General features: G+C 42.2%; 1 protein-coding gene across 15 annotated transcripts in view; it reads right to left on the bottom strand.

Annotated features, from left to right (window-relative positions):
* The window catches only part of LOC117400581 (obscurin-like), a 156,283-nt gene that overhangs the window by 75,212 nt on the left and 55,000 nt on the right, over positions 1 to 26,071 (bottom strand). For 12 of the 15 annotated variants that reach the window (XM_059022963.1, XM_059022965.1, XM_059022966.1 and 9 more), the window contains 20 exons: positions 25,703 to 25,969; positions 24,109 to 24,375; positions 23,563 to 23,829; positions 22,795 to 23,061; positions 22,267 to 22,533; positions 21,499 to 21,765; positions 20,971 to 21,237; positions 20,203 to 20,469; positions 19,675 to 19,941; positions 18,907 to 19,173; positions 16,237 to 16,503; positions 10,060 to 10,326; positions 9,110 to 9,376; positions 8,386 to 8,652; positions 7,523 to 7,792; positions 6,799 to 7,068; positions 6,270 to 6,536; positions 5,569 to 5,844; positions 4,962 to 5,231; positions 2,306 to 2,572 (listed from right to left, as the gene is read on the bottom strand). In XM_059022963.1, the coding sequence (XP_058878946.1) occupies positions 2,306 to 2,572; positions 4,962 to 5,231; positions 5,569 to 5,844; positions 6,270 to 6,536; positions 6,799 to 7,068; positions 7,523 to 7,792; positions 8,386 to 8,652; positions 9,110 to 9,376; positions 10,060 to 10,326; positions 16,237 to 16,503; positions 18,907 to 19,173; positions 19,675 to 19,941; positions 20,203 to 20,469; positions 20,971 to 21,237; positions 21,499 to 21,765; positions 22,267 to 22,533; positions 22,795 to 23,061; positions 23,563 to 23,829; positions 24,109 to 24,375; positions 25,703 to 25,969 (5,358 nt within the window). The remainder of the gene's footprint in view (positions 1 to 2,305; positions 2,573 to 4,961; positions 5,232 to 5,568; positions 5,845 to 6,269; positions 6,537 to 6,798; positions 7,069 to 7,522; positions 7,793 to 8,385; positions 8,653 to 9,109; positions 9,377 to 10,059; positions 10,327 to 16,236; positions 16,504 to 18,906; positions 19,174 to 19,674; positions 19,942 to 20,202; positions 20,470 to 20,970; positions 21,238 to 21,498; positions 21,766 to 22,266; positions 22,534 to 22,794; positions 23,062 to 23,562; positions 23,830 to 24,108; positions 24,376 to 25,702; positions 25,970 to 26,071) is intronic. The other 3 variants (XM_059022967.1, XM_059022975.1, XM_059022976.1) reach the window with 3 other exon arrangements.

The following is a 26,071-nucleotide window of genomic DNA, read 5'->3' as shown; positions in this document are numbered from 1 at the left end:
TGTAAATGAGGGAATTAGCATTTTTATTCTTACTATTCTTAAAATAAAACAAATAAAAACCACCAAAATGGAAATAGACCTATCATGAACAACATTTCATATAAAGCACACATGACTTTATTAAACACAAAAAGGTTAGGTTAATTGTAATTCGATAGTGTTTCTACATGATGCAGGTTTTGTGTGCTTGTGGTATATACTTTGCTTCCAGGACTCTTTTTATAGACTTTGTTGTGCACAGTTTCTGTGCCATACATCAATTCAAGCTTCCTCATAGCCAAAGCCAGCTGGATCCTGAAACATCAGGGAGCCTTCCTTTAGGAGGTCATCCAATCAGTTGTTGTCTTCCATCCTTAAGTCTGGTATTATTTCCGTCGTTACATACTGTCCTAGAGAAGCACTCACTTTCACATGTATACTTAAAATATGAAGTGTATTTTGAAAATCAACCTTTCACAAATATTGTTTTTTAGTACAACTGTATTTTCAAGTAGGTTCAGTCTTGGTTCTGGTAATCCAAGAATGGGTGTGGATTTAATATGTTGTTGAAAGCTCACATGCTTGCATGACACTTTTTGCTCTGCTACAGTAAGACTGGATCTTGATCTTGTGGTCCTTATGCCAAAGACCAGGTGAGCCCAGCGAGGGCCATTCTGGCCCAGGTTTTCCTAAATAGTTGTTGTGATACCTGGAGAGACATTCATTTACTTGCAGTCCACCCCTCTATCAAAGCACAAGATCCCTGCCCTAGAGGTGGTAGTGTAATTCAGTCTCTATGACCATCCAGATTTAGACTAGTTTCTTGAGAGACTGTCTGCAAAGATGACAGTTGTAATGGGCACTGGGTTAATGCAGACATAAATCTGGAAAAAATCACACGTATGACAGTCCTGCTATACAGCTAATAAAAATGTAAAATACATAATAGATTTTCAGAATGCTTATTTCAGTAAAGGTAAATGAACCATACACACCAGCTATATCCATTTCTGCGGCAGCAAGGGAAGCTGGTCTTCATTGGTCAGTTCCCTAGCTGCTGTACGACAAAATTGTAAAAACAGACACCAATCCTATTTTTTTCGCATTGCTTCAGTGTCGCTTCAGTGTCACCCATCACATTGCAGGCAGTGAATGGCTCGTATAAAAATACAGTCTAACTTCATTATAACGAACCCCCCTGGGACCTGGAGAAATGTCAGGTTGTTCACTATAATAGGGTTTGAAAATGTGCTGTACAGAGTGATGAAAAAACGCCCAAATTCAATTGAACATCTTTATACAGTATACAGTAGTTCTTTCAAGACAACTTCACATTGATCAACATTTAAACTGTATAGGATTATCAGCCTGCTGACCAGCTATGTCCCTGCCCGCAAGCTGAGGTCCTCCGACTCTGGCCTGCTTGTTATCCCCAAGCAAAAGTGCACCACACTTGGAGAACGTTCATTTAGCGTCATGGCTCCGACTCTTAGGAACTCTCTCCCAGCTTTGGTGCATGATGCTCCCACCTGTTTTCTCTTGCTTTCCATGCTATTTAAGCCTGATATCTGCTATTGGCTGCGGTGTTGTTGCTACTATTTCGTGTATTATGCTACTATCATGTATTATGCATTTTTTTTTACTGTATAGCATGTATTATGTATTTCACTGTATTTAAAGTATTATGGATTTTCTTGTTACTGCATCTTGTAAAGCGCTTTGTGATAGTGGTCCACTATGAAAGGTACAATGTAAAATAAAGATTGATTGATTGATATTTAAAAGAAAACAACAAAGAAATGAAAAAAAGAAAAAAATACACTTACATGCTGAATACAGTAATTATGTGCACTTTCTTTTGAAAAACATAGCCAGCACAGATTGCTTCATATTTTTTGTGCTTTTCATGATTCGCACTACAATAGGTTATCTATGAATCAGCCTTATCTTCGAATCAGCCCACCAAATTCTTTATTTTCAGAGTGAATAACACATTTACACTGGAGAAAGTTCAGTGTCAGTCACTACCGAGATCGTTTTATCCAGGTAGATTTTGTAAAAGTGATTTTAATAGGGCTAATTTCCATTGATAAAAACAGTTCTTGCTGCTTGGATCGTTAAAAAAGGGGGTTCGTTATAGTGAAGTTAGACTGTACATGTCTTATTTTGCTTGACATTCGCTTGTCGCATCGCGTCCAGTGTGTAGAGGCCTTAACTGGCAACTATTGTCTATCCACGTGGACACCCAGTGCCAGCATGGTTATATTTTACACAATTTGTGTGGAAGTGGTGAGCCTGCCCAAACCTAGCATGACAATATTGTTACCTTGCACTGCAACAGAAGCAGTTGTCAGCTGTTCTCCCGTGTCGCAAGTATAGTAGCCGTTGTCTTCAGGTTCCAAGTCATGAATCAGTAACTCTAAAACTGAGCCTCTCTGCTTCATCTCATACTTATTGCTGGGCTGAAGCACCACTCCTCCTTTCCTCCACTCCACACGGACTCCAAGTTTAGAGAGCTCGCACCGCAGGGTAGCAGTGCTGCCCTCCTCCGCCTCCAGGTTCTGGAGCTCTTGTTTGAAAACCATCGGCAAAGCTGAAGTATTGGGAGAGACAAAAATGTCAAAAAATAAATTGCAAAGTCGTTGATGGCTGGAGCCAATACGTATGCAATGAACAGGCAAATAAGAATCAAGAATGCTACTTTGGTTGATCTAATCTCTCGTTTTGCTTTACTGCATCCACTAACCTGCAACAAGTATCAGGATCGTATCAGGTCACTAATAGTGGTGTGCAGGGAACCCATTGCTTGTACTTGTAATCGTACTTGTATTCAGATGACATCATCCGCGGGGTTAACACCAGGAGTACCACACAAATCAATTACTGGCCCTGATTTTCACTCATACAGTGCTTTAATATATATATTTTTTTTATCAATAACATTTTTGCCGAACGAGATTTATTATTATCTATTATAGGTGCACCAAATAATTGACTAGAAAAGTGATAGTCTACCTCAGAAACTGCTATCGACCAATCGCACACTTCCATTTCAAAGCTGCAGCAGCAATATACTATGTTTTTGTGTGTTTTAAGTGTATACTAGTAGCGAACTAGCAATGTCAATATTTTATTTGTAGTTAGCTGTTTGTAATAAACAGAAAGTAACTGTGAAGTGTGCAGTCAGAGATGGACGGAAGTTGTGGTTACAATCCATTACATATAAATGGCATTTTAGAACATTAATAACAACTAGTCGACTAGCTGCCTGTTTTTACCTTGACTATTCAACTATAAATATATTTTCCTTCTACCACTAATTTATTAACAAAGTATATAGGATGTCTGTGATGTACACGGTTGAAGTGGAGACCACTTACAGTAGATTGCAAATCTGCAGCATTTATTTATTATTATTTATTAACTAGTTATTACAATTGGGGGGGGGGGGGTACTTGTATAGGGAAGTATGATAAGTGTGTCTTTAATGTGTGTGTTTTTAGAAAGTATATTCATGGAAAATCCCTTTGTATGTACAGTATGTAAGAATTGGATGACTGCAGCTCATTGAACACAGATGTCTTTATCTGGCTGATTAAACTGTGGTTGAGAACAAGACGGGTTATGGGTCTATGGGTTGAAATGGCTGGGTTACGATAGTGATTGAGCTATTCATGGGATTTGGTGAAGTGATAAGGTTGAATTGAGGCAATGGTTCTAAAACCAAATTTACTTTCAACAACACATTGCAAAGACATAATGGATTACACTTAAAAACAAATGACAATTGATGATTCAATGCCAAGTGTGCATTTTGTTTCATTATTTATCTTGTAAATAATGTTTTAAGCAGCAGAAATGGGAGGTACCTAATAAAGAGAATAACAGTTAAATAGCTTCCAAGCTGCCTGGATCTACACTAAGACTTTGTGAACATTTTCTGCAGTAAACTAACCTTTACCATTTAAACATGATATAAAAAGCAGTAAATGGATAAATGTTTAAGAGTAGAAACAGAAAATCTAAAAATGTGGCACTGAATCTGGACATCAGGCATGTCTGAACCCACAAAACACAAACATGCAATCCATGCAAAAACAGTAGAAGCACACAGCAACATTGATTGGTTAGGGACTAAGTAGACGGGGAGTGAGTGAGAGTGGTTTTCCCAATGGAAGAGAGCTGAGGATGGATGAAGCCACTTTGTTGGAGGTACCTTTGGGTTTCTCTTGTACCACAAGGCTGGCTGTGGATTTCTCTAACCCCACTACAAAGGTCACTGTGCCCGTCTCCTCCTGAGTGACTTTCTTCAGTACCAGGGTGTGCACCTTACCGCTGGTGCTGATCTTGTTCATGTCATTATTCTGCAGCAGGGAGGACTCCAGCCACCACTGCCCATTAATCACACCAGTATGTGACACCTCACAGACAAAGCAAGCATCTTTCCCCACATACACACTAGCGTCCTCAAGACCGCGAGTTATCCACACATGCTCTGAAAAAAAAAGTTTTGGGCTGCAGTAAAGCAAACATTAATACACTTTAACACAGCAACAGTTAGGCAAGAAAAGATAAGCACAAACACTACAGCCATACACTTGAAGCGAAGAGAAACAACAGCACCATAATTAACATTCGATGTAGAAAAAAACTAAAACTCTACTTCAAAAGATACTGCACAGTATTCATTAATTCATAGTTAGATATATGCTATGAGGCTCACTGGGTTTTTACTGGTTACAAAATGTAATAAAAAAATTAATTAAAAAATTATTATTTTTATTAATTTTTATTAATTTTTTATTTTATTTTTTATTTTTATGTTTGTCAGTAGCAATAGCTGTAGGTGAATTTTATTGGTTAAAAATGCAAACACACAGGTGCTTACACGAATGCTTTTTTAACAGGCTTCTGACTGCTTCAATGGAATACAAGCCTACACTCAAGTCACTCCTGTATTTTGGGATGGTCAGACGATGTACCTTTGACAGACAGTGAAGCCGTGGTCTGCTGATCTCCAGAGTCGCAGGTGTACTCGCCGGCGTCCTCAGGGCTCAGATTGTGGATGATCAGCACCACGGTGGTGCCTCTCTGCTGCAGGGTGTACTTGTCTCCCTGAGAAAGAACAGCCTGCCTCCTCCTCCAGGTGACAGGGGCGTCGGGCTGCGAGATCTCACAGCGCAGGAACGCATTGCTGCCCTCCTCCACCTCCTGACTGTCCAGCATCTTCTTGAAGAGCACAGGTGGTGGGGCTACAAGAAGAAACAAGAACATTTCAGACATTAGTTGAAAGGTTTATTTGAATATTTCTACTTCTGGCAGTTGCCACAGTTGTACAGTTGTACTGGGGGCACAACTTACAGTTGCATACCCTTTATAGTCATTTAAAAAAAAAAAACACTTCATAGAAATTCAGCTTTAGAAAAATTATATTTTTGCTGGAAGAGTTAGAAAACTTGGTCAATAATGTAAGCAGAACAAAAACACAGAAAATGCGCAGAGAACACAGTAATATTCCAAAAAGGGTATAAATTATCCCCTTAACCTCTTCACCAAATGGACTCAAGTAGAAAGAAGAGCCAGATTTACCTTTGACTGTGAGTTCAGCAGTGCTGGTGCAGGTTTCAGCCCTGAAAGTCACAGAGCTTGAATCATCTTGCGTGATCTTTCTGAGCGTCAAGGTGTGCACGCGGCCCCCACTCTCAGTGGCAATCTCGTTCATCTCATTGTGCTGCAAAGGTACGCCCCCCAGCTTCCACTGCACGTCTTTCACACATGGACGGGACAACTCGACTGAGAATACTGCATCCTCGTTCGCAAACACTGACACATTCTTAAGCTCTTCTACGATCATGACTGCAGGCTCTGAAAAAAAAAAACAAGGCACCAGGGATTAGATGAGGTCACATTTTAATACCTGCAGTGTACCGGTAGTGTGGAGTAGTGGTTAAGGCTCTGGACTCTTGACCGGAGGGTTGTGGATTCAATCCCAGATAGGAGACACTGCTGCTGTACCCTTGAGCAAGGTACTTTACTTAGATTGCTCCAGTAAAAAAAAAAACAACTGTATAAATGGGTAATTGTATGTAAAAATAATGTAATTGTATGTAAAAATAATGTGATACCTTGTAACAATTGTAAGTCACCCTGGATAAGGGTGTCTGCTAAGAGATAAATAATAAAATGTACTTTGGTTCAGACATTTAGATAATTTGTATGTGCTGTGTAGAACATTTACCTTCTTTGCAAAATCTATATCTTAAGTGCTTCATGGAAACACATCTACTAACCTGCAACAAAAACAGAAGCAGTGGTCTGTTGCTCTCCGGTATTGCAGGTGTAGTCTCCGGTGTCTTCAGGTTGTACATTTTTAATTAGTAGCTCAGCAACATGGTCCTTCTGCTTCATCTCATACTTATTGCTGGACTGGAGTACCACTCCTCCCTTTCTCCACTCCACCGGGGCACCAGGTTTGGAGAGCTCACAGCGCAAGGTAGCAGTGCTGCCCTCCTTTGCTTCCTGGTTTTGGAGCTCTTGCTTGAAAAAGACTGGCAGGGCTGAAGTAAAAAATAATAATATCTCAATAAAAAAAGGAAAATGGCACTGGATATTATAATGTCCCCTTATAAAGTTAAATATCCCAGATTAATGGACATACGAAATTAGAATAAATGTAATTTAAGGGTAAAAGAATACTAGACCAACAGGTGTAATTGTAGGAAGTGTGATTATAGCACATAGGACATGTGGAAAATTGCACTGGAACAGGGGTTGAACTTGATATGCTGGTAGCTCTTCATGGGAAGCAGTTCTGCCTACCTTTGAAAGTCAGTTTTGCGGTGGTCTGCTGCTGGCCATTGTCACAGGTGTACTCCCCCACATCCTCGGCAGTAACCTGGTTGATAGAGAGGGTGTGGACAGTGCCCACCTGCCTCATCTGGTACTTGCTGCTGGGGTAGATGGGCAGCGAGCCTTTCCTCCACTGAACATCAATGCAGTCAGGCTGGGAGAGCTCACAGGTCAGGGTGGCTGTGGCACTCTCCTCCACCTCCACATCTGACAGATCCAGCGTAAAGTGAGCCGGGGGGCCTGCAACAAAGGGGACAGAGGGGGAGGGCATAAACATAAGATATGACTCCTTACTACATTGTAGAAATGGCCATGTTTAAAAAAAATCACGTAGACTACAGGAGTACGACATCCACATTTCACATTATTTCAATTTAGATGGAGGGAAAAAAAAAGTATTAAACTTTGAGCGATATCCAAATTTAATCCAAACATAAAATGAATATAATACAGTAGTAAATTGCTTTGGAAGAATAATTTTTAATAGACGTTGAATAAAACATACCGAATGAAGTTTTAACATTAGGGTGAAAAGGACGCCTGTTTATACTACAAGCCTCAGCTCTAGTCAATATTTTTATATTACTGTTCATAGGTGGTATAATAATAAAAATATATTTAAAAAAAATGATGCATTTAACAAATAGTTTTAATAAGCATTGTAAGCTTGTATCAGATGTATTCTCTACATTACCCTTCACTTTGAGCTCAGCTGTGGAGGTGCGAGGTCCAACACAGAAGACCACGCTGCCGGAGTCCTCCAGTGTGACCTTCCTGAGGGTCAGGGTGTGCACCTTGCCCTCTGCGGAGATCTTGTTCATCTCGTTACTCAGCAGCAGGTTGTCCTGGAGCTTCCACTGCACGTCTCTCACATTTTCGTGAGAGAGTTGGCACTGAAACACTGCATTCTCCTCCTTAAACACTGTCTGGCTCTCCAGGCCTTTCACTATGGTGACATCTGGTTCTGTGAGGAACAGGCAGGAGGGAAATACAGGTGGTGAAGGCAATTTTCTTTCATGTCTCCACAGTATTTGTTTGTCTACAACATATGTTTGCAAGGTTGGAGATATTTATTTTTAAGAATTAAAATGGGTGCAACAGTTGAATATAACATGTCCCAGTTTTCTGGTTACAACTGCTACTATCTAGGCAAGTCTTGTTTTGATAGTGTTTTCAAAGTGATGTGACAGCACTAATATGATTGCTACTGTGACATGAAAATGTATAATTTTTTCTGGTGACAATTGAAATGAAGATTCTAAACTTTGCTGGCATCCAACAGTGAGATAATGACCTCCAAATCACTAATTGGATCAGTAACATTTATAATAGCATAAAACAGAACCCTCGCAATTTACTACAACCACACTATGCAAAAATTCCATTAGAACTACAAAAAGATGAAGGTTAATAACAGTGTTATACATAGTTATTAAGCAAGACGAAGATTTCAAAAGTATGAAAATGAGGTGACTCAGGTGGATGAACTGTTAATGACGGGTGAGTGTTAAAAAGGTGACGCCAGGGGTTGGGGATCCAGTAAACATTTCTTCCTACCTATGACTGTGAGAGTGGCTGTGGTCTTCTGGTCCCCAGTATCACACGTGTACTCCCCAGTGTCTTTAGCCTGCAGGCTGTAAATGACTAGCTCAGCGACAGTACCTTCCTGTCTCATCTCATATTTTTCACTGGGATGCAGCACCACGTCTTTCTTCTTCCATTCCACAGGGGCACCAGGTTTAGTGACTTCACAGCGCATAGTGACATTGTCACCCGCCTCCGCCTCCTTGCTCTCCAGTAGCATCTTGAAAAACACTGGCAGGGCTTCAGGGAGGAAGGGAAGGGTAGTCTGGGTTAAGTGCTGATTTGCTTCAATAGTTCATTGGCATCTACTTGCTGAAACCCATTTGATGTTTAACCATACCATTTTGAAGTATGCTATGAAAACCTGTTACAGTCACACAGTAAATGCATAGACAATCGCTACATACAATCTACTACACATATTAATACATGCAGACATACAGTAAATACATATATAGTGTAGTATAAGTATACATATGTGTCTCACACATACCACACATACAGACTCCATGCAAACATACATTATTGGTACGCATAATGCATACCAACATGCATATACAGTATATCAATCAATCAATCAATCTTTATTTTATGTAGCGCCTTTCATAGTGGACCACCATCACAAAGTGCTTTACAAGATACAGTAATCTTGTATCTATGTGTAAAACAGAACAAAAGGCTCAGGTGTTTTCCCTACCCTTCACTGCCAAGGCAGCGGTGGTCTGCCGATCTCCTGTATCACAGGTATAGTCTCCGGAATCCTCAGGCTCTACATTTTGAATCAATAACACAGCACTGGAGCCCTCCTGTTTCATTTCATATTTGCCACAAGGGCACAGGACCACTCCTCCCTTCCTCCACTCCACCGGGGCTCCAGGTTTAGAGAGCTCACAGCGCAGGGTGACAGTGCTGCCCTCCTCTGACTCTTGGTTCTGGAGTTCTTGTTTGAAAACAACTGGCAGGGCTGTGATTTAAAAAAAAAAAAAAAAAAAAAAGCAAACAGGCATGATATTAAAATTGTTCAAGCTGCTTAGCTATTATTCTGAGGGTTTACTATAAATCATTATTTTTATACGTGAAGTCACATTTTTCTGGGAGACAATCTGAAAAGAATTTGTATTACATGGCTTGTCATCATCAGTTGTTATCTGTACGCAGAAAACCAAAAAAAAAAAAAAATCACCTTGCCAGCTCCAATATGATCAAAGAGGCAAGGTAACAAGGTAACAAAACAGCATGAAACACATTTAGTGTAAGTGACATGAATTAGAGACTGGAACTCAATCTTGCTATAATTAATTGATCCACTGATTCATTGTTACATACATCATCACAAAACAGTGTTATACAGTCATGATTGTTAGCTGAGATGGAAAATAATCAGGCCATTTTTTTGCAGACCTTTCAGCAACGTACATTTTTCTACTGGTAAATTATCATCAAGTATTTACATGCACGGTTTATAGTATATATTTCACAAACACATCATGACAGCAGTATTATATATGATATTCCATCAATACTGAGCAAATTTAAGTAACACATACATGTATACATACTGTGAGATGCAAATTAGATATGGAGTGAACCATGCGTGGCTGGAGGAGTGATAAGACTGATAAATGTCCAGGATTGGATTATTCCTACCATTGACTTTTAACGATGCAGTGGTGGTCTGGTCACCAGAGTCACAGATATAGTCCCCCATGTCTTCCAGTTTCAGATTGTGGACTAACAGCTCTACGTTATGTCCCTCCTGTCTGATCTCATACTTATCACCAGGCTGGAGCACCACTCCTCCCTTCCTCCACTCCACCGGAGCTCCAGGTTTAGAGAGCTCACAGCTCAGAATGGCTGAGCTGCCTTCCTCTGACTCTTTGTCTTGTAGCTCTTGTTTGAAAAGGACTGGGACGGCTGAGGAAATCAAGGTCAAATGAAGGATTGAAGGTTGGATGAAGACACAACAGCCAAGGCCGCGCAACGACGCATTATGGCTTTTACTGAACACTTTTAATTGACTTGCATCCAAAATATTATTATTGTCTACTTTTTGAATCATATATATTGTGGGGCAGTGAGGGCTAATAAGTATGTCAGTCTGAGGCTGACAAGATCTATGTTCCCCTGTTAAGGTGAAAAACTTGTAGTTCATGATAGGCGTCATGGCCGAAGTAGCTGGGGAAACTACATTTCCCAGAAGCCTTTAGGGCTGATGGCATTCAGCCAGAAAAGGGAAACACCTGGCTAATTGGGTAGATAGGGTGTTGATTGTCTGAGTGTTTGCAATTATCTGTGCTATATAAACTGTCCTTTTGTTCTTAGTGTGAGAAGGAGGTGGCAGGAGTGTTGAATGTGGAGAACGTAAGTGCAGAGTGATTAAAAGAATTGATAAACTAGATTTAAGACAGGGAAACAGCTTAGCTGTCCTGTGTGAGTTAGGGACTTCAATATAGTGAAGTTAGTATCTTCAAGTGAAGATAGGCTTTTGGTTTGTTCTGTTTGTAAAAGGGTTTATAGTATTTTGGTTCAAATATTTACTTTGTTCCTGTGTTTTGTTTTATTTGGTGAGAATAAAAGTGCGCCAAGGCGCTGAACAATAACTCTGTCTGTGGGTGTTTGCTGTTCCTGCCGCTAGTCAGTCTTGACTGCCCGCCACGCTACCACATATGGTGGCAGCGGTGGGATTCTAGTGCCCTAGAGAGAGAAAAAAAAAAAAAAAAAAACACATAAATTATGGAAGATGTTCTCAGAGCCTTGTTGCAGGCCACTGCTACTCAGCAAGAAGCAAACCAGCGTCAAAGAGAGCAGACAGAGGCACAACAAGAAACTAACCGGCTGCAAAGGGAGCAAGCAGAGACACAGCAAGAGACAACTCGGCTCCTGTTGACCCAGATCGCACGAGGGCAATCCGAAAGGCAGGAACTGGCGAATCGGCTTGCCACGGTAGAAAACAACGCACCGGGTGGGAGGCCCATGATGAGACCGAGCCACGTTCTGCAAAAGATGACAACCGGTGACGATGTAGAGGCTTACCTGCTTGCTTTTGAACGAGCTGCTGCTCGAGAGTCCTGGCCCAGGGGACAGTGGGCTGGGATAGTAGCCCCGTTCCTGATCGGGGATGCCCAGAAGGCATATCATGATCTGGAGGCAACAGCAGCGGAGAACTACGACAGCTTGAAAGCAGAGATCCTGGCCCGAGCTGGCGTAACCCCAGTAGTTCGTGCACAACGTTTCCACAACTGGAAGTTTCAGGAGAAACTTGCCCCAAGGTCTCAAATGTTCGACCTCATACATCTGGCTAGGAGGTGGCTAAATCCGGAGGTCAACACAGCGACCCGAGTTGTGGAGATTCTGGTTATGGATCATTATTTGAGAGCCATGCCTGCCTCCCTCAGGAGATATATTGGTCAAGGGGACCCAGGCACAGTGGATGAGTTTGTAGCTTTAGTTGAGCGTCACTTGGCTGCAGTAGAACTGTCTCGGTTACCCAACGAGACACTGTCAAGGAGCACCGAGCGACCCTCTACCCTGAAGGACTGGTCTCGCAATGGAACCGGTAAGAGGGAAATGGGGAAAAGGGCCTCTGAAGAGCAGCCACAGGCTGTGAAGGGACTGGGGAGTAACAGGCATATAAATCTAGAGCGGTATAAAAATGTTAAATGCTTTCGTTGCCAAGAGTATGGGCATATAAGTGTGCAGTGCCCAAACGAACACGAGCCCATGCAGTGTAACGTGGGTCTCAATGAGTATGATTGTGGGGTCGTAAATGTGGTGAACATGGCACTAGGAGTACATAAATTTCTAATGCCTTTAAAAATTAACGGGAAGGAAGCTCTGGCACTCGCAGATTCAGGTAGTGCAATTACATTGGTCTCCACAAATTTTGTGGAATCAAACCAATTGGACCATAATCTTAAAACTGGAATTACTTGCGTACATGGGGACGTGAATTTTTATGCAACCAGTATGGTTACCCTTGAATGTCAAGATTCAAAGTGCAAAATGAGAGTTGGGGTCGTGCCTAAGTTGCCGCACGCAGTAATTCTAGGAAGAGATTATCCAGGGTTTGATGCACTGGTTAAAGTTGAAGGGGAATTGGCTCCCCCGGCTGGAAATTTAGTGTCAGGCGAAATTGGCCCAGAGGAGTGCCTTGAACAGATCTTCCCGTTTCCAGACCCGACACTGTTTGTAAAACCCCAAAGAATTAGAAAAACAAGAAGGGTTAAAAGAGAAGAAAGACGCAAGGGCCCCATAGGGGAAAGAGTACCAGAAATGTTACTTGGGGAGAGGGCAACTGGTACAGAACCAGTAGAAATTCGAGACCAGGAATTACTGGAGCAATGGTCTCTGCCAGATTTACAGTTTGGAAGGGAGCAGTTAAATGATCTCTCACTAGGGAATATTAGGAAATCTGTGGTGGAAATAAATGGGGTGCCGGTGGAGGGTAAAACCAAAAATCCTGTAGAACATTACATTCTCAAGAATGATTTGCTGTATAGAGTCGTACAACAAGAGGGAAATGAGGTCACACAGTTACTGGTGCCACACCCCTATAGAAATATAGTAATGAAGTTAGCCCATAGCCACTTGTTTGGAGCACATATGGGGGTCAAGAAAACTACACAACGGGTTTTAAAGAGGTTCTTTTGGTTGGGCATATATAAAGAAATAGAGCAGTATTGTTTGGGGTGTCCAGAGTGCCAGTTAGCGAGTCCCCGGTCCCATTTTAGAGCGCCTTTAGTTCCCCTTCCAGTAATAGATGTGCCGTTTGACCGTGTAGCAATGGATTTGGTGGGGCCCTTACCTAAGTCAGCCAGGGGTCACGAATATATTTTAGTGATTCTAGACTATGCCACACGGTATCCAGAGGCTATTCCTTTGCGAAACACCGCCTCAAAAACAATAGCAAAAGAGCTAGTCCAGGTTTTTTCGAGGGTGGGAGTACCAAGGGAAATTTTGACGGATCAGGGTACTCCCTTTGTATCGAAACTTATGCGAGACCTATGTGACTTATTAAAGATTAAACCCATCCGTACGTCTGTGTACCACCCACAAACGGATGGCCTAGTTGAGAGGTTTAATCGCACCTTAAAGCACATGCTCAAGAAAGTAGTCGGGACGGACGGGAAGAACTGGGACACCCTGTTGCCGTATTTAATGTTTGCGATACGAGAGGTTCCTCAATCTTCTACTGGGTTTTCCCCATTTGAGTTACTTTATGGGAGACAGCCCAGGGGGATACTAGACATGGCAAGGGAAACTTGGGAGAGCCAAATAGACACAGGTAAGAATGTGATAGATCATGTAATGGAGATGGGGGAGAGAATTAGGAAGGTGACCCCCATAGTAAGAGAGCACATGGAGAAGGCTCAGTTAGAACAGATGGGAAACTATAATAAGAAAGCACAAGTTAGAGGGTTCCAACTTGGGGATCGTGTGCTGGTTTTAGTTCCAACACCTGAAAGTAAACTGTTTGCCAGGTGGCACGGGCCCTATGAAATAATTGAGGTTATGGGTCCAGTAAATTATAAAGTGCGCCAGCCAGACCGCAGGAAAAAAGAGCAGATCTACCACATTAATTTGTTGAAGCCGTGGAAAGATCGTGAAACCGTCTTAATCGCAGAAGAGCCAATAGCTGAGGGTGATAGGGCACCAGCAGATATAGTTCACATAGGCCCCAATTTAGATGCGACACAAACTAGAGAGGTACGAGATTTAGTGAATAGAAATCAGGACTTATTCACCACATTACCAGGAAAGACAACGTTAGTGCACCACGATATAGTCACTGAACCAGGGGTAAAGGTAAAGCTCAGACCCTACAGGGTACCAGAAGCCAATAGGGAAGCCGTAAAAAGTGAGGTTGAAAAAATGTTACGCTTGGGGGTAATCGAGGAATCCAATAGTGAGTGGACCAGCCCCATAGTCTTGGTTCCAAAGCCGGACGGGTCTTGGCGATTTTGTAATGATTTTCGCAAAGTAAATGAGGTATCTAAATTTGACGCTTACCCAATGCCCCGGGTTGATGAGCTGATCGAGAAATTGGGCAAAGCCAAATTCTTGTCTACACTGGACCTTACCAAAGGTTACTGGCAGATCCCGTTAACAGTTCAGGCTAAGGAAAAGACAGCTTTTGTGACCCCGGAAGGTCTATTTCAATACACGGTCATGCCCTTCGGATTACACGGTGCCCCTGCGACATTTCAGAGGCTTATAGATAAAGTCTTAAGGCCTCATATTCAGTATGCCTCGGCATATCTTGATGATATCGTGGTGCATAGTGAGGACTGGGAGACTCACTTAGCTAAGGTGGAAAATGTCTTAGACAGCTTACGTCAGGCAGGGCTGACAGCTAACCCCGAAAAGTGCCATCTGGGTTTAACAGAGGCAAAATACTTGGGCTACGTTGTCGGTGGTGGGTTAATTAGGCCACAAGTGAGCAAAGTGGAAGCCATAAAAAACTGGCCGAGGCCCATAAAGCCATTTGTGGTGCAGACGGATGCCTCTGATGTGGGTCTCGGGGCAGTGTTGTCACAAATGATAATTGGTGAGGAACATCCGGTCATCTACCTAAGTAGAAAATTGTTACCAAGGGAGCAGCGATATGCCATAGTAGAAAAAGAATGTTTGGCAGTAAAATGGGCTGTAGAAACCCTAAAATATTATCTACTGGGTAGAGAGTTTTCTGTGGTGACAGATCACGCCCCACTCAAGTGGATGAGTCTGAACAGAGAGAAGAATGCCAGAGTGACAAGGTGGTTTTTAGCCTTGCAGCCATACCGCTTTACCATTAAACATAGAGCTGGTTCAGTAAATGGAAACGCGGATGGTCTATCCCGAGCACATTGCCTCTCGGCGGAGGCCGCTCTAACCAGAGGGTTGGAGCTGAGGGGGAGGATATGTGGGGCAGTGAGGGCTAATAAGTATGTCAGTCTGAGGCTGACAAGATCTATGTTCCCCTGTTAAGGTGAAAAACTTGTAGTTCATGATAGGCGTCATGGCCGAAGTAGCTGGGGAAACTACATTTCCCAGAAGCCTTTAGGGCTGATGGCATTCAGCCAGAAAAGGGAAACACCTGGCTAATTGGGTAGATAGGGTGTTGATTGTCTGAGTGTTTGCAATTATCTGTGCTATATAAACTGTCCTTTTGTTCTTAGTGTGAGAAGGAGGTGGCAGGAGTGTTGAATGTGGAGAACGTAAGTGCAGAGTGATTAAAAGAATTGATAAACTAGATTTAAGACAGGGAAACAGCTTAGCTGTCCTGTGTGAGTTAGGGACTTCAATATAGTGAAGTTAGTATCTTCAAGTGAAGATAGGCTTTTGGTTTGTTCTGTTTGTAAAAGGGTTTATAGTATTTTGGTTCAAATATTTACTTTGTTCCTGTGTTTTGTTTTATTTGGTGAGAATAAAAGTGCGCCAAGGCGCTGAACGATAACTCTGTCTGTGGGTGTTTGCTGTTCCTGCCGCTAGTCAGTCTTGACTGCCCGCCACGCTACCACAATATATATATATATATATATATATATATATATATATATATATATATATATATATATATATATACACACTGGAATGTGCTGTAGCCTTACATCTGAGTCTATGGGGAATACACTACAAAAATTATCAGGGTGGCATCTGAACAGAAAAATAGACGTTTCATGTGAGTACAGAGGAGATTGTAAACCATTTGTTGTAGTATTCTCATACAGGAGAGTTGAAAACTGAAGATGAAATAGACAGGAGTGTGAAGAAATGAGAAAGATGATTGAAGACGCAAATACAAGAAACAAAAAAGGCCAGTGTTCATGGAGAATATAATCCTACCCTGCACACTTAAGGTAGCCGTCGTCTGTCTGTCTCCAGTATCGCAGGTGTAGTCTCCAGTGTCTTCAGGGTGCAGGTTGTTAATTAGTAGTTCAACAACCTGGTCTTTCTGCTTCATCTCATACTTGTCTCCAGATTTAAGCAGCACTCCTCCCTTCCTCCACTCCACCGGGGCTCCAGGTTTAGAGACCTCACAGCTCAGAGTGACAGTGCCACCCTCCTCTGCATCTTTGCCTAGGAGCCCTTGTTTGAAAAGAACTGGCAGAGCTGAGGGAATCAAGTGCAAATCAAGCGTTGAAGGTCAAGGATGGAGCGAAGATGCAACACCCATTGCCGCGCAATGACACATCTTGCTTTTACTGAATTCTAATATTTTTAAACAAGCATCTTGGTAAGGAAGGAGGCACGTTTGGATATATTATTAGCAATTATCTTTTACTCTCTTTAAGTGTAGACTGCATATAGCGTATATATATACATTAGGACCCCAACCCGAAATACGCCCCCATCTAGATCGGGTTGACCGCATCGGGTTGGGGTTCATTTAAATTCTTAGAACCCTGAAATATTTTTGTGTTCGACGGTGGTGTTGTCTTGCGAATGACCCCATCACGATGCAGAAAATTCACTTAACCTGAACCCAATCTGAAGAAAGGGATCCAAAGACATAACCTAACTTAAGCAGTGAGCAGTAATGTCACAGTTTGTGTCAGTCTTCCAATTAAAGCTGCAGTATCACATTAGCTATCATAACTGGAAGTAGTAGATACAGTAAATGTTAAAATAGCTTAGATGTTCTTTATATCTAGCATAAGAGGAGTATATGTGCAGTACTGTTTATAATATATTTGAAGGCATGTCATCTCATTTTTAGGATTCTCTTTCAGGAGAGTTTATAGTTTTCATCAGAGAGTGAATATACAGGAATGTCAAGAAATGAGAAGGATATAAAATCAAGACTTAAACAAATTAATGATCTGGAAAAAATGCTGTCAATTGCTGGAGTATGCACAAAAAAATAACTGTACCCGAGTTGATGAAGAAAACCTGCTAGCCGCCAGGGCAGAACTTAATGATCTATTGCGACAATAGGCAGAAAGTATTATGCATAGAGTTAGACAAATATATTACTTTCATGGCAGTAAACCCAGCCGACTACTTGCACTGAAATTTAACCAAAGGGAATCTCAAGCATCCATTGAAACTATTCGTCCGTCCTCAAGGGGACTAATTTGTGACCCGAAAGAGATTAGTGCAATTTTCTGCTCTTTTTTTTCTGATTTGTATAACGCTAACTCCATGTTAGATGAGATGGCATGTGCTAATTTATTGCAAAACCTGGTCCTTCCAAAACTATCTGAGGTAGAGTCAGCAGAATTAGGCAAACCCATCTCGCTGGATGAGTTAAAAACAGCACTGGGGAGTGCTAAAATAAGGCAAAACTCCAGGATTTGATGGCATCCTCCCAGAACTATTGTTGTTGCTTTGGAACACACTCAGCCCAGTCTGGATTGATACAATACACTCGGCAGTCGAAAAAGTTGCATTTCATCGTAATCTTAACACTGCTTTAATCTCTCTGATTCCTAAAAAAGGGAAAGATCCCACTGAGTGTTTAAATTATCGTCCAATCTCTTTGATTAACTCAGACATGAAGCTGGATTCTAGAATTCTAGCTTTACGTCTAGAAAAGTATATGGGGAAACTTATTCACCCTGATCAGTGTGGCTTTATGAAGGGGTGCGTTCTCCGCCTACTGTATATAGTACTTGAAGCCAAAGTGCATCCTATAATAAACTGGGTCCCGGGAATTGCCTCTAGGGGGCTGGTCTCTGTGATATAGTCACATCTGTTAAAAGATTCATATAAGCCACTGACTATTATGAAAAATGGGGAAAAGATCTAACCTCAGAGGATTGGCCAATTGACTGGGATACAATCTGGTATAATATGTTTAATGCATCAAAAAATCCCAATCATCAGCTAATTCATTTCAAATTGTGCCACAGAGCCTACTGGACCTAAGAGATATCGTGTGGGAATCACCTCAGGCCCACTTTGTAACCTCTGTTCTCTTTAAAGACCTGGCACTTTAATGCACATGCTTTGGGAATGTCCAGAGGTTAGTTCTTTTTGGGGCCAAGTGACATCTATACTGCCCAACATAATTGGGGGAGACCTGCCGTTAGACCCAGTTGTACTATTACTTAATGATGATTCAAGACTTCAAATGTTTGAGCACCAGCAGAAAATTTGGCTTGCTGGACTGACAGCGACAAAGAAACGGATAGTACATCGCTGGTTCCTTCCCCATAGACTTCCTATACAACAATGGTTTTCAAAGACATAGTGATATTGGAACTATTGACTGCTACTTAATTTTCATTGAGACGGTTGGGAATTGTGGGAATTGTCGGGGTACGTTGTCTACCTTTTACCTAGTTCCTGTGACAAATTACTCTCATGGGGTCCGGGGAGGGATGAGGGGGGTCGCCGGGGGAGGGAGGGGGGAAGGGAAAATGTGTTCATCATTGTATGAAGAGATGTTGTTTTTTGATATGTATAGGAACACAATCAAAATTTGATCACAAAAAAGAAATGGGAAGGATTGTTGAAGACGCCAATACGAGAAACAAAGAAAGCCAGTGTTCATTGAGAATATAATCCTACCCTGCACACTTAAGGTAGCCGTCGTCTGTCTGTCTCCAGTATCGCAGGTGTAGTGACCAGTGTCTTCAGGTAGTAAATTGCTAATTAATAGCTCTACAACGTGGTCTTTCTGCTTCATCTCATACTTGTCTCCAGGTTTAAGCAGCACTCCTCCCTTCCTCCACTCCACCGGGGCTCCAGGTTTAGAGAGCTCACAGCACAGGGTGGCAGTGCCTCCCTCCTCTGACTCTTGGTTCAGGAGCTTTTGTTTGAAAAGGACCGGCAGGGCTAATCGACAGGAAAATATGTTGACATTTTTATGACAAGATGTTGCTGAAGAGAACTGAAGCACCTATATTCTTATGTTCCATATAGCCATTTCCTTTCAGTCAAGATTCTAATGACGCAGAGCAAAACAGGCTTCAATCTAATCCAACAAGCTAATCAATATACCATCTTCCCAAAACAACAACACGGGTAGATCAACCAAGAACGTAAAGGGATCACCAGTTAATTCCATTTGAAATAATTAACATCTACCTTCTACACAGATCACCAAAAAGACAAGGTTCACCACACAAAAAGCTGATATGAAAATACAATCATAACTTGTCTGCTAAGTGCCAGCTGAAAGCATACAGTAGGCTAGGCAGTCAGCAATTAGATAAGAGGCTTTTTACTTTTAGCAGCACTATTTTCCACAGGTATTTTTTCTCCAATTGGAAGTAACTGCCAGATGATAGAGATGGATCTTACTCCAGATGCATGTAACATTGATTGCGTTCCTACCTTTAACAGTGACCTTGGCATTAGACTGCAGGTCTCCTGTATCACATGTGTAAACCCCGGTATCTTCCAGTTCTAGCTTATGAATGACCAGTTCTGCAGTGACACCTTTCTGCCTCATCTCCAGCTTTTCACTGGCTTGAAGCAGCACTCCTCCCCTCCTCCACTTCACCGGGGCTCCAGGTTTAGAGAGCTCACAGCGCAGGGTGGCAGAGCCGCCCTCTTCAGCTTCCTGGTCCTGGAGGCCTTTTTTGAAAAGGACCGGCAAGGCTGAGTGACGGAAAAATTATATTTTATGTGACCAGGCTTTTTCACAGTCAACAAATAACCAAAAATGATCACGGTATGGCAAAATAGCAAGTGCAGTGAAAGGCTGAAGAACATATAGTGTTTCATTGTTCTGCTATCTGTACTTTAACACAGATAAATACACTCACTGCACAGTTATTTCAAAGCCTCTGAATTCTACTACTGTGTGGATGATCACATGACATAATTTCACTTTCAACATATGAACAGCACCAAACCTACCATTAACTTTAATATGAGCAGTGGTCTGCTGGTCGCCTGTATCGCAGGTGTAGTCCCCAGTGTCTTCAGGTAGTAAATTGCTAATTAATAGCTCTACAACGTGATCTTTCTGCTTCATCTCATACTTGGCACCAGGTTTAAGCAGCACTCCACCCTTCCTCCACTCCACCGGGGCTCCAGGTTTAGAGAGCTCACAGCACAGGGTGGCAGTGCCTCCCTCCTCTGACTCTTGGTTCAGGAGCTTTTGTTTGAAAAGGACCGGCAGGGCTAATCGACAGGAAAATATGTTGACATTTTTATGACAAGATGTTGCTGAAGAGAACTGAAGCACCTATATTCTTATGTTCCATATAGCCATTTCCTTTCAGTCAAGATTCTAATGACGCAGAGCAAAACAGGCTTCAATCTAATCCAACAAGCTAATCAATATACCATCTTCCCAAAATAACAACACGGGTAGATCAACCAAGAACGTAAAGGGATCACCAGTTAATTCCATTTGAAATAATTAACATCTACCTTCTACACAGATCACCAAAAAGACAAGGTTCACCACACAAAAAGCTGATATGAAAATACAATCATAACTTGTCTGCTAAATACCAGCTGAAAGCATACAGTAAGCTAGGCAGTCAGCAATTAGATAAGAGGCTTTTTACTTTTAGCAGCACTATTTTCCACAGGTATTTTTACTCCAATTGGAAGTCACTGCCAGATGATAGAGATGGATCTTACTCCAGATGCATGTAACATTGATTGCGTTCCTACCTTTAACAGTGACCCTGGCATTAGACTGCAGGTCTCCTGTATCACATGTGTAAACCCCGGTATCTTCCAGTTCTAGCTTATGAATGACCAGTTCTGCAGTGACACCTTTCTGCCTCATCTCCAGCTTTTCACTGGCTTGAAGCAGCACTCCTCCCCTCCTCCACTTCACCGGGGCTCCAGGTTTAGAGAGCTCACAGCGCAGGGTGGCAGAGCCACCCTCTTCAGCTTCCTGGTCCTGGAGGCCTTTTTTGAAAAGGACCGGCAAGGCTGAGTGACGGAAAAATTATATTTTATGTGACCAGGCTTTTTCACAGTCAACAAATAACCAAAAATGATCACGGTATGGCAAAATAGCAAGTGCAGTGAAAGGCTGAAGAACATATAGTGTTTCATTGTTCTGCTACCTGTACTTTAACACAGATAAATACACTCACTGCACAGTTATTTCAAAGCCTCTGAATTCTACTACTGTGTGGATGATCACATGACATAATTTCACTTTCAACATATGAACAGCACCAAACCTACCATTAACTTTAATATGAGCAGTGGTCTGCTGGTCGCCTGTATCGCAGGTGTAGTCCCCAGTGTCTTCAGGTAGTAAATTGCTAATTAATAGCTCTACAACGTGGTCTTTCTGCTTCATCTCATACTTGTCTCCAGGTTTAAGCAGCACTCCTCCCTTCCTCCACTCCACCGGGGCTCCAGGTTTAGAGAGCTCACAGCACAGGGTGGCAGTGCCTCCCTCCTCTGACTCTTGGTTCAGGAGCTTTTGTTTGAAAAGGACCGGCAGGGCTAATCGACAGGAAAATATGTTGACATTTTTATGACAAGATGTTGCTGAAGAGAACTGAAGCACCTATATTCTTATGTTCCATATAGCCATTTCCTTTCAGTCAAGATTCTAATGACGCAGAGCAAAACAGGCTTCAATCTAATCCAACAAGCTAATCAATATACCATCTTCCCAAAATAACAACACGGGTAGATCAACCAAGAACGTAAAGGGATCACCAGTTAATTCCATTTGAAATAATTAACATCTACCTTCTACACAGATCACCAAAAAGACAAGGTTCACCACACAAAAAGCTGATATGAAAATACAATCATAACTTGTCTGCTAAATACCAGCTGAAAGCATACAGTAAGCTAGGCAGTCAGCAATTAGATAAGAGGCTTTTTACTTTTAGCAGCACTATTTTCCACAGGTATTTTTACTCCAATTGGAAGTCACTGCCAGATGATAGAGATGGATCTTACTCCAGATGCATGTAACATTGATTGCGTTCCTACCTTTAACAGTGACCCTGGCATTAGACTGCAGGTCTCCTGTATCACATGTGTAAACCCCGGTATCTTCCAGTTCTAGCTTATGAATGACCAGTTCTGCAGTGACACCTTTCTGCCTCATCTCCAGCTTTTCACTGGCTTGAAGCAGCACTCCTCCCCTCCTCCACTTCACCGGGGCTCCAGGTTTAGAGAGCTCACAGCGCAGGGTGGCAGAGCCACCCTCTTCAGCTTCCTGGTCCTGGAGGCCTTTTTTGAAAAGGACCGGCAAGGCTGAGTGACGGAAAAATTATATTTTATGTGACCAGGCTTTTTCACAGTCAACAAATAACCAAAAATGATCACGGTATGGCAAAATAGCAAGTGCAGTGAAAGGCTGAAGAACATATAGTGTTTCATTGTTCTGCTACCTGTACTTTAACACAGATAAATACACTCACTGCACAGTTATTTCAAAGCCTCTGAATTCTACTACTGTGTGGATGATCACATGACATAATTTCACTTTCAACATATGAACAGCACCAAACCTACCATTAACTTTAATATGAGCAGTGGTCTGCTGGTCGCCTGTATCGCAGGTGTAGTCCCCAGTGTCTTCAGGTAGTAAATTGCTAATTAATAGCTCTACAACGTGGTCTTTCTGCTTCATCTCATACTTGTCTCCAGGTTTAAGCAGCACTCCTCCCTTCCTCCACTCCACCGGGGCTCCAGGTTTAGAGAGCTCACAGCACAGGGTGGCAGTGCCTCCCTCCTCTGACTCTTGGTTCAGGAGCTTTTGTTTGAAAAGGACCGGCAGGGCTAATCGACAGGAAAATATGTTGACATTTTTATGACAAGATGTTGCTGAAGAGAACTGAAGCACCTATATTCTTATGTTCCATATAGCCATTTCCTTTCAGTCAAGATTCTAATGACGCAGAGCAAAACAGGCTTCAATCTAATCCAACAAGCTAATCAATATACCATCTTACCAAAATAACAACACAGGTAGATCAACGAAGAACGTAAAGGGATCACCAGTTAATTCCATTTGAAATAATTAACATCTACCTTCTACACAGATCACCAAAAAGACAAGGTTCACCACACAAAAAGCTGATATGAAAATACAATCATAACTTGTCTGCTAAATACCAGCTGAAAGCATACAGTAAGCTAGGCAGTCAGCAATTAGATAAGAGGCTTTTTACTTTTAGCAGCACTATTTTCCACAGGTATTTTTACCCCAATTGGAAGTCACTGCCAGATGATAGAGGTGGATCTCACTCCAGATGCATGTAACATTGATTGCGTTCCTACCTTTAACAGTGACCCTGGCATTAGACTGCAGGTCTCCTGTATCACATGTGTAAACCCCGGTATCTTCCAGTTCTAGCTTATGAATGACCAGTTCTGCAGTGACACCTTTCTGCCTCATCTCCAGCTTTTCACTGGCTTGAAGCAGCACTCCTCCCCTCCTCCACTTCACCGGGGCTCCAGGTTTAGAGAGCTCACAGCGCAGGGTGGCAGAGCCACCCTCTTCAGCTTCCTGGTCCTGGAGCTCTTGTTTAAAAAGGACTGGCAAGGCTGCGTGATAGTAAAGCGTTGTTGATGGTAAAAGAAGAAACCAGAAATAAGTCCAAAAACAAATGCCAGTGCATTTAGTAGATAAAAAATAGATAAGTTAAACTGGTTGGTTTTCAAAACTGAGAGTTCTACAGTATATGTTTTATAATAACAACATGCTACCATAACATGCTACTATTGTATTTAGGAGCTCCCTGGGAATAGTGCAATACCTGCACTGGTAACTGGTACTTGTACTACTATTACTAGTCTGGTATATTCTTAAACCAGTGAACTTACCATTGACTTTTACATGAGCAGTTGTCTGTCGGTCTCCAGTATCACAGGTGTAGTCTCCTGTGTCTTCAGGTTGTAAATTGTTAATTAGCAATTCAGCCACATGGCCTTTCTGCTTCATGGTGTATTTATCCCCAGACTGAAGCAGCACTACTCCCTTCCTCCACTCCACCGGGGCTCCAGGTTTAGAGAGCTCACAGCGCAGGGTGGCAGTGCCACCCTCCTCCACTTCCTGGTTCTGAAGTTCTTGTTTGAAAAGGACCGGCAAGGCTGAAGGAATCACGAGCACAATAAGGTCACACCAAAGCATTAGATCAAGTATGAGAAGAAAACAGACAACCACAATGCTGACATCCGCTGTATGGCAAAAGACCTGTCACTCAAACCATTTTCAACCTATTGTAAACATAAAATACAATGCATGGTGGGATAATGTCATATTAAGTCCCACAGTCCATTGCGCTGCTAGGAACTACAATTTGACTATTTTAGCAGTGTTTGTACGCATTAAGCCCGACTAAACATGAAACAGTACTTTAGTGTGGACGCTTTAAGATGGATCAATTAAACATTGTTGAGTATGGCTCTTGAGATCGGTTATGTAGTGTGGACAGGGCCTTACTGTGGCAAGCACACTTCCCACCATCTTGTATTTCTAGGTTTTATACAAGTAGTTCTGTAATGGCGCCTGACTGCTTAATCTTATATTTATTGCTGGGCTGAATTACTACTGCTCCCTTCCTCCACTCCAGGATTAGAGAACTCACAGCATAGGGTGGAGATGCCACACTCCACCACGTCTTGGAGCTCTTGTTTGAAAACAACTGTCAGGCTGGTGAGTTCAAAATAAACAATTACATTTTTTAAATAATTTCATATTTTTACCCTTGATTTTTTTCTCCCCAATTTAGAATGTCCACTTATGTTCCCTAACTGTAGAAATTCATCACAGAGCTCAGGGGAACTGAAGAATCAGTGGGCATCCTCCAATCCTACGACCAGGACTAATTTATTTTATTTTTTAACCCAGGAACAGAATAGTGGATATCAGTGAGCTACCGGCCTCTGGAGGACAAAGGTCAGTCCTGCAGGTCTCTGCTTAGGTCTGCAGTAGCATAATGAGGAGAACCAGTCCCTGATGGTTTTGCTTCCTTCACCTGCAGGTGTGCTAGAGCCTATGTGATTGTACCCTCCAGAATCCCCAGCGAAGACCAGTGACTTCGCACAGCCAGGACGTGAACCTGTGCTACCCTGACTGTATGACTCACCCTGCACACCCTGTGGCCATGCTTTTATCAGGTGAGCTACTTATTTTTAAAAATACAAAATTGAAAACTTAAAGTGATCCAACATCTGCTCACTATAATCACAAGTTTAGCATAACACACAGGAAAACAGCCCTACAGGCAATACATGACACGACGAGACACAATGACAAACAGCAGGCCTAAAATGTAAAAGCAGTTAGTCTTCATAATTACTACCATTACGGTCAATATGTTTCCAGCTATTCTGATTGAGAAAGAAAGCAGGCACAAGAGTTGGTAAATAAATATAGATCAAGAGGTCTCTGTATCAAACAACTTGTTCTTCCTACCGTTGACTTTGATGTGGGAAGTCGTTTTTTGGTCTCCACATTCACAGTTATAATCTCCAGTGTCCTCGGGTTGCAGATTGGAAATTTGGAGCTCAACTGCAACTCCCTTCAGCTTCATCTTGTACTTGTCACTGGAATGAAGCACCTCCCCATCTTTCCTCCACTCCACCGAGGCTCCAAGTTTAGAGAGCTCACAGCGCAGAGTGGCAGTGCCACCCTCCTTCAACTCCTGGTTTTGGAGCCCTTGTTTGAAAAGGACTGGCAGAGCTGAGAAATCACAAGTAAAAGTCAAACCAAGCACAGACAGTCAAGTATGGTAAGAAGATGCAAATGCTGATGTCCAACATTTTGAGGTTCAGGAGTCACAGA

Source organism: Acipenser ruthenus, chromosome 4, assembly GCF_902713425.1.
Source record: "Acipenser ruthenus chromosome 4, fAciRut3.2 maternal haplotype, whole genome shotgun sequence".
NCBI lineage: Eukaryota > Metazoa > Chordata > Actinopteri > Acipenseriformes > Acipenseridae > Acipenser > Acipenser ruthenus.
This window is presented reverse-complemented; position numbering and strand designations above follow the sequence as displayed.